Genomic DNA, 15,179 nt, shown 5'->3' on the forward strand with positions numbered 1-15,179 from the left:
ACGGCAAATACGGTATCTGCTCACCAGACTGCCTTTCCTCTTCGCAACAACCAGCCAATCACGGCAAGTGCTCTACTGCCTTCGGGAACATTCGGGAACATTCTACAGTCCCCTTTCTATGCCCACGCCCATGTCAAGGAGAGAGGAGCGCGTGCCAAACGTGTCAACACACCGGCCGCTGCCGTCTTCGGCGCTGGCTGCCCGTTACCATATACCGTATTTCTGACGTCCTGCTGCCTCGTCCTGCTGCCTCGTCTGCCTGGGGATGTGCAAGCGGTTGGAGGCGCGTGTACAGCGGCAGCGGCAGTCGAGGTAAGACTCATGGCGCCATTTGCTCGCTTGTGAAGCAGTTTGACACCTTCGAGTGAAGTCCTCGCTATGAAAAACACGCTCGCTTTCGATACTTGCACAGTTCATGGCGCGGGGCCTGGGTGTGGACGTTGCCAGGGCCGGTGGCTGTATTTTTTAACATAAGGTGTGTTGTTTCTTGTTACATACGGTATTTCCTATTGTGAAGCGGTCTGACACCTTCGAGTGAAGTCCTCGCTATGAAAAAAAACGCTCGCTTTCGATACTTGCACAATTCATGGCGCGGGGGCTGGGTGTGGACGTTGCCAGTGCCGGTGGCTGTATTTTTTAACATAAGGTGTGTTGTTTCTTGTTATTTCCTATTGTGAAGCGGTCTGACACCTTCGAGTGAAGTCCTCGCTATGAAAAAGCGCATGAAAACATACCATAAAATTTGGTACCCGGCGTATAAGACGACCCCCGACTTTCCAGAAAATTTTACGGGGTTAAAAAGTCGTCTTATACGCCGGAAAATACGGTACTTGAAAAGAAAGGAACCCTTGACGGTCCCACCACAATGGCTACCTAAGGGCCTCTGATAAAGTAAGCAATCTTCAACCTTGACATGTTCCTTTAGTGTGCTTTTAAGTCCCTTTACAACATGATACACTCATTAAGAATTACTATCCATAGGCGCTCCTGTTCCTCCTTGTCCTGAAGAAGACCCCAGCATGAAGACAAAATCTACCCTTTAACCAGGGGGTCGAAACGTAGACCAGATTACATCCACTCTCTAATCATAGGACTAATTAACGGAGTAAAACGGATCCTATGTATATGAGCATATTGGAACTACAGATCGAACTACAGACTGTAAAGGGCCTATTTTATACCACTGTGATTGTTTCAAAGTCACAACCACCTTTACCCAGTCCTCACGTTTTTCCCATCACACCTATCCCACTTAACTGTTTCCCTATTTCTATCACTTTGAGCGCGTCGCAAATGTCAATATTTGGTGAAAAATGTTTGTTTCTTTCCTCCATATGAAGCTCTAAAGTGTTATATCTATATGAGAGCAATGCCCACAGGCATATATATGATTCAATGACGTAATTGAATGATGTATTTTTGATGTTTGAATGTATTGATACTTCTTAAATCTAGGTACCCATTGATTTGAGCTGGGTACTCGATTAATATTGTGCTAAAGTAATGAATAAATATTGTAGCACACTTTGGGTGTAACAATTTTTTGTTCCATACCTGATTAATTGCTTGTTTAACATTTGATGTTCCAGTGAATCGATAGACTCTGACCATTGCTATTGTAACTACCTTTACTGACCCGGGTCAGAGAGTTCTTAGGGTGTACCCCATTGTAACTCATCACTCTATGTGCAAGAGCTGTCTTGCGAGGGTTTTTTTCATATTTAATTTTTGCATTCATGCATTTTTGTTTAGATTGAGGGCTATATCATGTTTGAGTCTGAAACCCTTTCTTATAGTGAAGACCATATCAGAGACCTTATTGGGGGTGACACTGGGTCTGCTTTCCTTTCAACAAATACCACCACTGTTGATTTCTCGCTCAACGAGAAAATCAACAAATTAGAACGGCTAGAAAAGAAGCTTGTGCGTACCAAACTATATGGCCATCTCCTCACAGGGTACCTCAGAGCGAATGTAATACCAACAGGCCTACAGGTTCGTAATGAACCAGCAATATTTGTGGACAATCCGAAATTTAAAGAGGGGTTCAGCTTTGTAGCGAATAACTGTTCTCGCCACTGGATGGTGCTAGGGGTAGAGACAGCACGGGACCAGGTTGAACAGTTAACCAAAGAAATCACTGACCTAAGAGCCGAAATAACGAGCCATTCAGCCTTTGCAAGTGCCAAGGAAACACTTGAGAGATTGAACAAAACTCTCAAGGACTTTGACGTTGAATCACAAAACAAGAAACTTGAAAAATTGGCGAAAGATATTCAATATTATAATAAGAAAAAAACATATCCATACTTGGCTGAAGACTACTTCAAGCAAGACAATCAGGGCCGCTTTTTCAATAGGGGAAGAGGAGGATATAGAGGTGGCCAACGTGGGGGCAGAAGGTATACGAATTTCACAGATTCTTCTTACAGTGGAAGTAGTGACAACGAGGGAGCAGGAACCAGTGGGAACTATCAGAATCAAGACCAGTGGTATCAACCGCCCCAGGACCCACAGAGCAGGCAACAACAGCCTTTTTTAGAGGACAGCTCTTGGAGGCCCCCCCGTGGGAGAGGAGGCGGATGGAACAGACGCCCGACCAGAGGCCAAAATCCCAAAAACCCTCGGAATTGGGACGATTCGAGACAACAGGGATACAGCAACAAGCAGGTGAGATTCCAGCAGGACAACCACGGAGAGATAAACACCAGGAGAAAAACCTACCGTTGGTGATTAAAGAGAATCCTATCATGAATCTGTCCAACCAAACACTGTCAGAAGACCAGATGAAGATCCTAAGTAAAGGCTTATCATTCGTCCCCACATCCATGCGAATTTGTTCAACCTCAAAACTGAACTAACAAAATTCTTTCGCAAGATAAGACTTAAAAGCTTCTTCATGCATAAAACTCCCTTCGCTAATAGATCATTCACTGACCTAAGACCACCCTCTACCTTCACTCCTCACACTGCAATGACCGATCATCGGATCTTGACCTATGAGAGTCTGGTACTCAGGGATGTGCTCAAGACTTGCACTACTAAGCAATACGTGAAACATAACATCACTAAAAATGAGCGAGCGGCCCTTGAAGAACTCAAGGAGAACAAAACATTGGTTATTAAGCCAGCCGACAAGGGGGGAGCAGTAGTCATCATGGATGTTGATGACTACAGACAAGAAATTCACTCCCAATTATGTGATGGGGCTAGCTATCGGCCGATAGCCATGAATCCCACAATGGAGATCCGGCGTCAAATTCAATTGTTGACTGAAAAAGCTAAGGATGTTGGTTTTCTGACTGAAAAAGAATATGCCTTTTTAAATGTGGATCAACCCCGCACCCCTACCATCTATGTGCTACCAAAGGTTCACAAAAACCCTACCAAACCACCGGGAAGACCGATCATTTCAGGGTGTGGATCCCTCCTGGAACCACTCTGTAAATATGTAGACATTTTTTTTAAACCCTTGGCGGAGGCAACCCCCACCTATTTGAGGGATACAATGCAGGTCATCAACCTTATGGATCAACGACCCTTTGATAGGAACACCCAACTCCTTGTAACAATGGACATCGTGTCACTCTACACGAGTATCCCACAGATACCAGCATTAACAACTATACGAAGAGCATTGTCTACTAGGCCACAACCAGCGGAGGTACCTACAGAATTTTTGATTGATCTTTTGGAGATCGCAATGACCAAAAACTTTTTTATATTCCAGGACAAGTATTTCATGCAATGCAAGGGAGTGGCGATGGGGGCAGCATTCGCCCCGGACCTAGCAATTATATACATGAGTGATTTTGAGCAGGACCATATTCTCTCACCCCATAATCCGTTTGCCAACAAAATCATGGAATATCGTAGATACATCGATGACATCTTGATGATCTGGAGTGGACAGGAGGAAGACCTTGATGAATTCATCCGATGGTTGAATACACAATCACAAGATATCCAATTCACCAGTAGTAACAGCAACCACTCTATTGATTTCTTGGACTTTAGTATTAAGGAACAGGAAGGACTACTATATACCACACTTTATAGGAAGCAGTCAGAACGTAACACATTACTAAGATACTCAAGCCATCATACCAGGGCTTTAAGAGACAACCTTCCCTTCGGACAGTTCCTCCGTATCCGGAGGAACTGTACCTTGAAGGATGACTACTTTGCTGAGTGTGATGAACTTATCTCTCGATTAATGGATAGAGGATATCCCAAGAGACTGGTCAAGAGAGCCCGCAAGAGAGCTTGGTTCAGTGATAGAGCAACCCTATTGATACCCAAAGACCGTGCACCACCTGAAGACAAGATGATCTGTGTCACTACATAATGTAGTAAGAGTAATGAATTTCGCAAAATAATCAATAAACATTGGCACATTGTAGCAGAGACAATAGAAACACCGGACCCTCCGATGCATGCATTCAAAAGAGCAAAAAGCATCCGGGTCTACGTTGTCCGTTCATTGCTTGACACCCCTCCGGTACCAAGTATACAAACCATGTGGAATCTCCCCATTGTAGTGGGCAACTACAAGTGCACCAAATGTAAAGCCTGCGCTATGTGTATAGAAACTAAGGCGATTACGCACAATAATCTAACTACCAATCTGAAGACACTGACCAACTGCAACAGCCAGGGAGTGATTTATGCCATTTTCTGCCCATGTGGGCACATTTACATAGGACAGACTAAACAAAAGGTAAAAAAAACGGATACTACAACACTGCAGTAGGATAAGGTGTCAAACTACAGGAGCACCCTTAGTGGAACATTTTATGACAATGGCACACACACCTGAATCTCTCAAATGGGTTGTCATTGAGAAGATCACACTTGGGGCCCGGGGTGGTGACCTGGATTCAATCATGAATTTACGTGAATGCAAGTGGATGCAGTCCTTTGACTCTGTCCAAAATGGCCTTAATGAACAGGATGCCAATTTTTCACAAATGGCACTACTCAGCTGAAAGGTATAATACATGCAGGGATGTGGAAATAACTTTGTTTACTTGTTCTCATACTTGGGTTCCCTACTTGTAAGAGCTTAAGTTACCGCTTAACTTTTGCGATAGAGACACACTGTATAATGTTACCTGTTATTTCTTGCTTAAGACTGTTACTGTACAAAGTATATGGTATGACCACTCCTACAAGCATTTGATTTTATGCATTTAACGAGGTGATGCTTCACTTTTTCATATTTCTTACCTAAGACAACTACTGTACAACTCCTATAAGAATCTGTCCACTGAGGCACATGCATCCCAACGTGGTGATGCCTTGCTTCACTCCAGTAAACAGTAATCAGGAATCTCTTTGTGTCAATACACCCTAAATACTCTATGTACCGTTTTAGCATAACTATTCCAAACCAGCAACTGACACTCTGTCAGTAAAGTCGACACTAATCCCTTCCGACAGTCCCTAACACAATCAGCGAGCAGCGGAGGTTTCCACACGCTCCCTAACGGTAATGCCCTCTGATTGGTTGGACGCAGACGAGCCCCTAGGAAGTATCCGGCGGCTGCACCTCGCGGCTGATCACACACGGCCCTTCGAGCGAGGATGAAGCATCGTGTAGGAACCAACGTCTGTCAAATCTAACGGTGAGCTATTCCAGGACCCGGTTGTACAATCAACGCTCGCCGTTGTAACAGTGTTCACGGAGACACCACTCGGTCTCCATTTTTCACGATTACATGACCGCGGCGGTCGTAACTTTGCCTCCCATTGTTTATTTCATGACCAACGCTGTTTGTCAGGGCTTATATGCACAACCTATGGGGTTCCCCATTGATTTTTTAAAAATGGGCTAACATTGTATATTTACCACCATTGGCATAACATTGTGCATCCCAATTACCTAGGCACTTGCCATTAATACCTGGCTACTTTTCCTTTCATTCCCCTCTAGAACCGCGTGGGGTGCGTGAATCATTACCGCACAAACGTCGGTCTAGTTGTGACCATTGAAAGAGAAGAAACAACCGTTTGGATGGAAGGCTTTCTATCCCAGTAAGCACCCCTTTAGGATCTTTAGATAATTAACGCGTATACACGCCAAAACAATCTCTGTTAGTAATTAATACTCCCCTTTCAGATGATTGCGGGATCACTACTTGAAAAGAAAGGAACCCTTGACGGTCCCACCACAATGGCCACCTAAGGGCCTCTGATAAAGTAAGCAATCTTCAACCTTGATATGTTCCTTTAGTGTGCTTTTAAGTCCCTTTACAACATGATACACTCATTAAGAATTACTATCCATAGGCGCTCCTGTTCCTCCTTGTCCTGAAGAAGACCCCAGCATGAGGACAAAATCTACCCTTTAACCAGGGGGTCGAAACGTAGACCAGGTTACATCCACTCTCTAATCATAGGACTAATTAACGGAGTAAAACGGATCCTATGTATATGAGCATATTGGAACTACAGATCGAACTACAGACTGTAAAGGGCCTATTTTATACCACTGTGATTGTTTCAAAGTCACAACCACCTTTACCCAGTCCTCACGTTTTTCCCATCACACCTATCCCACTTAACTGTTTCCCTATTTCTATCACTTTGAGCGCGTCGCAAATGTCAATATTTGGTGAAAAATGTTTGTTTCTTTCCTCCATATGAAGCTCTAAAGTGTTATATCTATATGAGAGCAATGCCCACAGGCATATATATGATTCAATGACGTAATTGAATGATGTATTTTTGATGTTTGAATGTATTGATACTTCTTAAATCTAGGTACCCATTGATTTGAGCTGGGTACTCGATTAATATTGTGCTAAAGTAATGAATAAATATTGTAGCACACTTTGGGTGTAACAATTTTTTGTTCCATACCTGATTAATTGCTTGTTTAACATTTGATGTTCCAGTGAATCGATAGACTCTGACCATTGCTATTGTAACTACCTGAGGTAAAAAATGAGGCAGCACTTTTGAAAACTCCTGAGAAAATTTCCCTTTACAGAAGGGTTCTATAACTTGTGCAGAGTACTACAATGAGGCTTTAATGACTTCAAATGCCATGGTTGGTGAAGGGCTATTTTTCATACATTGTAAAATAAAAGTTTCTGAATTGCTCCTCAACATTTCTATGCTTACCAAGTGGCAAGCACTCTAACATGGAATATGTTGCAGTGCCTAAGCCACTAAAATGTCGCCTAGCCTACTCTCAAGGAGATGTTTCACATCTACACCAATTATGCTGAACACTTGGTAGACAAGGGTGTTTTCAGACTCTAGTTTTTGTATTATGTCCACTACAGCAGTCATGCTTTCCTGTGAAAATCTAAGAATGCAGTAGAGTGTACTTTGTTTCAAATCACTATCCATATGTGATCGAAGATCCTCACATTTCTTGCCTTTGTCATCATTACTCAGCAAAATGTTCTGTAAACAGTTGCCACATGGATAATGTAGCATTCATGGCCTCTAGGAATGAGAACCACCAGCTAAGTGACACAGTTGGGATGACTCTTTCTTTGATGCCAGACAAAGCGCAAAATTTTGAAATATTAGCATTTTAGTTTCTGTGCATAACAAAACAGTGCACCAGAATGGACTAAAAAGTCAATAGCATTCTTCATTAACTCTGAAGATTGTAAAGATGCTTTCAGCATAACATCTACCAAGTGGCAAGGATCTCTTACAGGGAAGCACTTAAGCTCAGGTATCGATTGTGACAGGTTATCACACAACTTTTTCATGGGCGTAGCTGAGTCACTGCAAATAACAACAAAATCACTCCAATCTTTGTTGAACTTTGTTTGAACTGTTTGCAGCAACATTCCAAGTGACACTGCTTTCCATGTTTTCCAAAAGTTTGATGCCATATTTTCACCAGTATCCCAGATGCTGTGATTGCACTCTTTTCACATATACTTGTCTCTATACCTTGCATTGAATGTTTAAAGCCTGGGGTGTTTGGCAACTCACCTACTATCAATACTGACTCACTTGAAAAGGGGGCTCATGAATGAAAGATTTTACCCATTCTCTTTGGGTAAATGTGATGGTACATATTGGTAAAGATTCTCATGAAACCTAATTTTTTCCTATCAGTGAAAGACTCAAATGTAGCCAAAAAATCAAATATGATTTTGATATTTCCTGATTCTCTACAGTTTATAAAATAAATAAACAACACCTAAAACAGGCTTCTAACCCCTGTATCCTTAGACCAAAAACCACAAAACTGAAAAAAGGAAGAAGAAACAATATTTTAGAGACATCCCTAAATAACAAAACACAAACAGAATAATGCTTGCCTAGTCTTTCTTACTGCTACCTATTATAACAAAGTTACATTGTATTGGCCTCTTCAGGAAGAAATACAAATGACTCTTTCCCTCTACTTGTCCTTCCTTTAAATGGCATTTAGTTTGTGGTTGTGCAGGAGTTTTTTCAGTGTTTATATCATTACACTGGTGAGGGTTATTTCCCTTCCGGTGGGGTTTTATCAGTTATTATAGGTGTAAACCTAAAACCGGACAGCCTAAATATAACTAGTAATGCCAATCCTTGGCCTAGAATGCTGTTATCGCACACAGTCCACTTACTGTATCATAACTTTCAGCTTACATAGACAAGTAGACATTAGATGAACTTCAGCAATCAGTTCCACATTGACTTTTGTCAACGGCCCACGTTATTCTAAGAAAGAAGGTTCGTGTAGTCTAGGATTCAAGGCTATCATTTAGTAGCATGCAAAGGAAGCTGAATAGTGAATGATCCGTGTGTCCCATTGGCAAACGTTCCTAATTTAACTCTTGAACTTATTGTCTTCTCTGTCCTTACACTTACTTTCTTTACTTTTCTTTCAAGCTCTGTTCATCTTACTCAGTTGGAAGAGGGGGGAGGACAGCCCCTTACAGCTGGATCCCTAGACTTCAGAAATGGTAACCAGAACTTCTGTTGTCTGCAGCCAGCATCAACTGGATGAAAAAGAGAAAGAAATGTACTGTTTTGAAGTCGACAACCAGCCATGGATCCAACCTCCCTGCTGTTGCTGCACTTAGTTACTTTCTTTTGGATTTAAATGTATTCTGTCACCTATCCTTCCATGAGAGTTTTTCTTTACACACTGCATATCAATTAAGAATCATCTTAGTGTATCTGTGGGTATAGCTTGTTGAACAATTTAGCCTTTGGTACCCTCCCAGCTCATACCTGCGTTTGCTTACCTGTGTGTGCCTAATAGTCAGGTGGTGGGTTTGTGCTTTGGGCTCGGGTTAACCCCTTCGCTGCGGCGCGAATTGTGACGGAACCACGCCGGCATGAGTCACAGGCGGCATGTGCTCATGACGGCGTGGTTCCGTCACAGCCCCGCCCACTCATTAATTCACCTCTACAGGCGGGGAATTAATGCTGCGTGGGAGGAGCGGCAGCCGCATGACGGAACCACGCCGTCATGAGCACAGGCCGCCTGTGGCTCATGACGGCGTTGTTCCGTCATAAGCAAGCAACGGGTTAAACAAGTAGTGTCAGTGTAGATGTAAATACTAAGGGATCAGAAAGAGAGGAATGAAAGCTATATTCTTTAATGATACAGTTGATATTCAGGTAACTGTGATGTCTCTCTTTTCCCTCCGTAGAAACTAACACAATTATTATGTTTCACTCGTTTGTATTAATGCCACACGAAGGGAAAAATGGGTGTCTGCACATTTAACATTTTGATATAGTTCCCACATTGGCAGTGGCAAAATCTTCTTTGGGGTCTGTAGATGGAAGGTTGGGATAACTTTGTCTTTTCCTGACTGGAGCATCCATATAGCCGGTTTGGGAAGCGTGGCTTCTGGAGCTGTGCATATTTTTTTCATAGCCAGGAAGCCTGAAATCAAAAGAAGTGTTCAATGAGTATTGTTATCTGTATTATTTTTTGGGATAGTAATTTTTCCTATTTCCAAAATGTTGAACATCATGTTTCATCAGTGTTTAAACCATTTTTATGTAAAAAAAATGAAGTTGTATGTTTGTTTTTACACTTTTTTCTAAAAATGTTTTTGTACTGCTAGTATTTATTTATTGCGAGCAAACCTACTGTAGCTAGCACCCTATATTATTTATATTCCTATAAGGCAGGGTAACAACTGAGTTGAGGTCAACAAACTATTATTTGGTTTAGTCTCACACTTTTGAAATTATTGAAGACAATAGCTCTAGTTGTCAAAGCCTTGTTATCTGAAATCAGCATATTGAGAATTATGTCAATTACACCATTCCTTTGGGGAAGCATTTTAGCAGCACATAATGAAGATGGTTGCGTTCTTATTTAAGAATTTTGAATTACTTTGCTTTTCATCGCCAGGTTAAAGTGTGACCTGCTTTTTGGGCCTAGCCTGCCAGACAACGCAAGATGGCTGATTGGAGAAGACCTATGAGTGTGCTTACCAAGAACTAAGGGGTCGATTATGAGTTTGGCGGTCCATGGACAGCCATTTTCATGGGGGCATGGTTGCGGCAGTCTCCCGCCCGCCCTATAACAATTAGGGCGGTCGGACTGTCATTGCCCCACTGCAGCTGCCAGGGAACTGACGTTCCCTGGCAGTGTTGCAGCAGTCAGGGGAAGCTATATATTTGGCGGGACACGTGTGATTGTGCCAAGCATATTACAAGTTTCCTCTCAGCCATGGTTATCATGGTGATTCTTCCTCCATGAAAATCCTGGAGCTGTGATAACAAAGGGGGCCCTGCAGGAACCCCCATGTGGTCTGCGCCCTGCGGTGCATGCATCGGGACACATGTGCCCCCTGTGTGCATGCACCCCAGTTCTTGCACGGCATGAACTTTTCAGTTCGTGCCATGCAGGAACTGTTTTTGGCATTCCCATTGCAGTGCCTGTTTTTAGAGGTACCACTATAGGAATGCCAAAATAAAGACCGCCAGACAGGAGGAAACTCCTAATTTGGTGGGTGGCCCAACCACTGCTTTGGCAGTGCGCCGGTGGGCGGAGCGGACCCAGCCCTAATTGAGCTTTAGAGTCCGATCATTCATTTCCGTTGATTGGCTTTATTGCTCCTCTCCTTTTCTTGCTTCTTATTTGTTGGTTTTACTTGTCAATCTTGTATTTGTCCCTCCACTATATATAGCCTCTTTAGACCCCTCTTGATTGGGTTGACTTGTGCCCTTCCATTGCTCGCGTTTATGGTGCTACTTTTTTCTTTTTGGTTAGGTTCTCTATGCGAGTGTATGTGTCCACCGGTCTCCCTTATGTGTTTCTTTTCCGTCATACTCCGTGTTTCTCTCTCTCCAATCTTTGTGCTTCTCCTTATTGCATTCTTCCTGGTGTGCTTTGCCACCTGCTCCTGTGTTGTTCTCGCCCTCGTGTGCGTCTCCCCCTGCCTTCCGTGTTGCTCCCATCTTTGTGCGCTGCTTTTCCCCTCCTCCCGACCCTGCCTTTGTTTTTACCTTCCTCACCCAATCTGCTCTTCCGACTAGCTCCTCCGCTGATGCCCCTAAAGCCACACTGTCTTTTTGTTTTTTTAATAATATTTTTTTTCTAGAGCCAGGCATCAAATTTCTGCCTACTGCTCTGCTTAAAAAAATTAAATTGAAGCACCTTTGTGCTGCTTCATTTTCATGCTGTTCTTATTCACAGAGCAATCTCAGATTGGTAGATTTAAAAAAATGGTGCCCCAGCAATTTCGTAGAGGCGTGCATGCATGGTGAGGTATGTGCATCAGCAAGAAAGGCTCCTTTTCCCCAGTACTGTGCCGCATCGCCAAAAGGCAGTGGCAAAGCTAATCGGTCCCAAACGAGAGACCTGTTGGCTTTGCCAGTCCTTGTAACTTATTTTAATCTATGGAATGTGGCACACGATCTTTGTCATTGAAGGTATGTAGCTCACTACTGCCATTGCCTCATGGTGAAGTTCATTGTCCCCCACAGACATGCAGAGCGGATTGATATGCAGGGCTATGAGGGGCTTTGGCTGAGGACTTACAAAATATTTTGGTAGTGTTTCAACTGCAGTGAGGTGGCTAGCATAATGACCACAAAAACATATGAGGATATTATGTCAAGCATTTATTGTAGTTTATTCTATATCACACCATACCCAGGGTACCTTAAAAAGATTGTTTATTATTTTAAACTGAGAAAGAAAACTCCTAATTTCAGGAGGGTTTAACCCTTGTTTTTCTGTTTGATCTGACAACATACAATAGTCTCATGAATCAGCACCTGGTGTTTCCTTTTCTAGTGGTGCTTGCATGGGCAGTGCATGTTATCTTAATTCCAGACAGTAGGAAATCCGCCTTTTCTGTTTGCTGGACCCTCTTTTTGCTGCACTGATTACTCCATCCACAATAGAGGAAATGCAAACATGGTATCAGCCTACCCTGAGTAGCCTGACTGCTGCAATGCAAAACCTGCAGCGCATCTTGTCATGGGCAAAGAAGTGGGCTCCAAGGGCCCGTTGGCTGGCTTCCAGTGAGACCGCAGGGACACAAAAAGTTGCATGAGTCCTGTTCCCTGCATTTCCCAGTTGACCAGTGGCAATTGAAACTTGGCCTGGACTTTGCAGGTGCACTTTGCCTGGCACTCTTAGTGTTTCTAGGTGTCATCCCTTAGGTCTGGGTTAGGACAGGACGGGAGGCTTTGAAGTGTGTTTCTGTAGTTGCTTGGGCACAAAGAAAAAGTTTGGAAAAGTTTGAAAATGTCTTAGCCAGAGGGAAGGGGGCCTACTCTGACAAGCACCTGCCCAGCATTTCCACTGGTTGGGATGAAATTTCAGATTCACCCCCTTGAAAGGCTCCAGTTCTCAGAAAAATGACAAAGCCCCTTTCTGTATGGGACTTAGAAACTTTTTCAAGATAAAACTTTAAAATCTCTAGGGTGTCAGTGGGACCAGCCTGTATCTGACCAGCAGTTCAACAGCGGTGGCTTCAGTTTCAGATTTGTCCCACAGAGTCAGCTTTTTCCTCAAAAAAATGACTACGTCCCTTTTTGGGTTAGGACTTTGATTTTTTTCCCCAATTTTTTGGCTCTGTTAACCCTTATTTAATTTAATTGCCATAATTTAAAAAATACAGTCTTTTGTGAAACAAATTATTTCTACTAGAAGCCCTGTTCATGATAACAAAAAAATCCATTAGCTCATAGGCGTAACTATTATCACAATAAGTTGTGGCAGTGTCTTTTTTGACTTCCAGACTTTCACTGGGACCAAGCTACTGGGTGTATCTGACCAGGGTTCCATTGTAATGCCTCATAGGTTCCAGTCTACTGCGACCATTGGCTATTATTGGCACTTTGTGGCGCTATTAGAGTTACATTTGAAAAAAATCATATCTCCGTTTCCCCCTATTGGATTTTTGTCATTTTGGTGTCATTTTGCTCATTAAATTGTTTACTTTTTTTCTAATTGTCCAAAGTTAAGCCTATCTGCTCTGTGTCCTACCTACCGGGGGTTAAGCTCAGGTTAATTTAGCGACTTTAAGGGTTCACTCTAACAAGAGTTGTGATTATTATTTGAGGTGGGTAGTCGCGTACCCCAAGTAATAATCCAATTTTTACCCTCACCACATCACTCATTCCCTCTGGAGCTATCATTTAAGGTTGTGGTTTAATAGGCTGCAACAAACGTGGTAGGAAGTAAGGCAGTGCTCTGGGGTTAATAACTTGAATGAATAAATTGCCTTGTTTATTGCTGCACTGCAAAGTGAATCATCTCAAGGCGTCTCCAAAACCCAGACATCATCCGGCGCAAATAGAGTTTTTTAAAGGAGAACAAACAGACCACATTCGCGACTTCTCTAACTAATTTTTGCACTTACGTAAGAGGACTAGCTCGATACATATCAGCCGACTTCTCCGCAAAAGAGATGCATGCCACGGGTATGAGCTTGGGACAGCATTTTCATAATTTAGTACCCCCTCTGTGATACTGCAACTCTTTCTCCGCGCTGCTTCTTCTTGACTAGGCTCTTGTGCACATTATAGGCACTTGTATAGGAGACGTGGAAAGGAAGGATGCATCTGAACTGTTAATGTGGGGCAAAAGTGCAGTAGTAGGGGCCTCTGGAGACTGTGGAGCCGACAGTCTGCCTGGAGGTCCTACACTCACCAAGCAGTGGGTAAATCAAAGAAGCAAGAACCTGATTCCCACACCCATCTCTGGATCTGTTACTAAATTATGAACTGGTACTTTGAAAAGTGTTTAGAAAATGACGCTGTTCGACTCCGCGAAAATGTAATTGCAAAGTTTAATGAAGAGACTTTGAGGAAAACTGTATTTTATTTTAAGAATTGGGAATGTACCTGTCCCTGCTTAAATTGTATGTGTGGTGTTATGTAAATTTGTTAAGAAGAAAGGAAGAAAAATGTTTGTTGTAACGAAACAGGATGGGTGCAACATAGTTAACACACGTATTTTATTTTGATAGGTGTAATATATTTGTAATATATTTTGTTGCTTACAACCTGCTATATTAAGGGATTTTAATGACTATTTCTGCAAATTGAGAAAATCCAACAAAGTATTCAGCACTTCCTCTGCATATAGAATGTTTTTTCTATTACCACCAAGCTCTACATCAACCTCAACACACCAGATCGGAGTTGTGCAGCCATCTGTTGTAAAGTGAATCCTAATATGTTGTTGAGAAATATCTGCGGGTAGTTTGCCTGACTCTGACAAGGTTGCACTGTCACACCAAGCTATGCGGTTTAGTTAGGTGATTTTGTGTTACAAAAGTTAGGAAGACAATGTTGCAAAAGTACCTTGTTTTCGGTCTGCTTGTTTTTGTAAAGTGATTGTAATACCTGAGAGAAGATGTCCTGTTACCCAGTTTCAAGGTCTGAAGTGTTTCTGTCTCAGGTGGATGAAAGGCTGACTTGGTCTCACTAGGGTTTAAATTTATGAACTGCAGATTACCCATCAGTGTCAGCAGTGGGTGTTTGACACACCTAGAAGGAATTCATGTTTTAATAAGCGCAACATAATATATTTTCTTCTCTGACTAATGATCGATGTCAGCAAGGTCACAACTGGTACGTGTCCTTAGTCTTTCATGAGATAGCATTGAAGAGTTGGAGGCTTTCCCTGTTACTTCTTTCTTGTCACATTTCTCTTTTAATGGCGTATGGTAAAGAAAAAAGAGCCATTCACATCGATGGTGCACAAAGCGGCATGCCTGTTGGGTTATTTG

General features: G+C 42.6%; 1 protein-coding gene across 1 annotated transcript in view; it reads left to right on the top strand.

Moving 5' to 3' along the window:
- LOC147673716 (acyl-coenzyme A thioesterase THEM4-like) overlaps positions 1 to 14,519 on the top strand; it is a 135,349-nt gene extending 120,830 nt beyond the window's left edge. The window contains exon 6 of the mRNA XM_086947635.1: positions 8,851 to 14,519. Within this exon, the coding sequence (XP_086803761.1) occupies positions 8,851 to 8,912 (62 nt within the window). The 3' untranslated portion in view covers positions 8,913 to 14,519. The remainder of the gene's footprint in view (positions 1 to 8,850) is intronic.
- Positions 14,520 to 15,179: the final 660 nt, after the last annotated feature.

This window comes from Lissotriton vulgaris, chromosome 12, assembly GCF_964263255.1.
Source record: "Lissotriton vulgaris chromosome 12, aLisVul1.2, whole genome shotgun sequence".
NCBI classification, from domain to species: Eukaryota; Metazoa; Chordata; class Amphibia; order Caudata; family Salamandridae; genus Lissotriton; species Lissotriton vulgaris.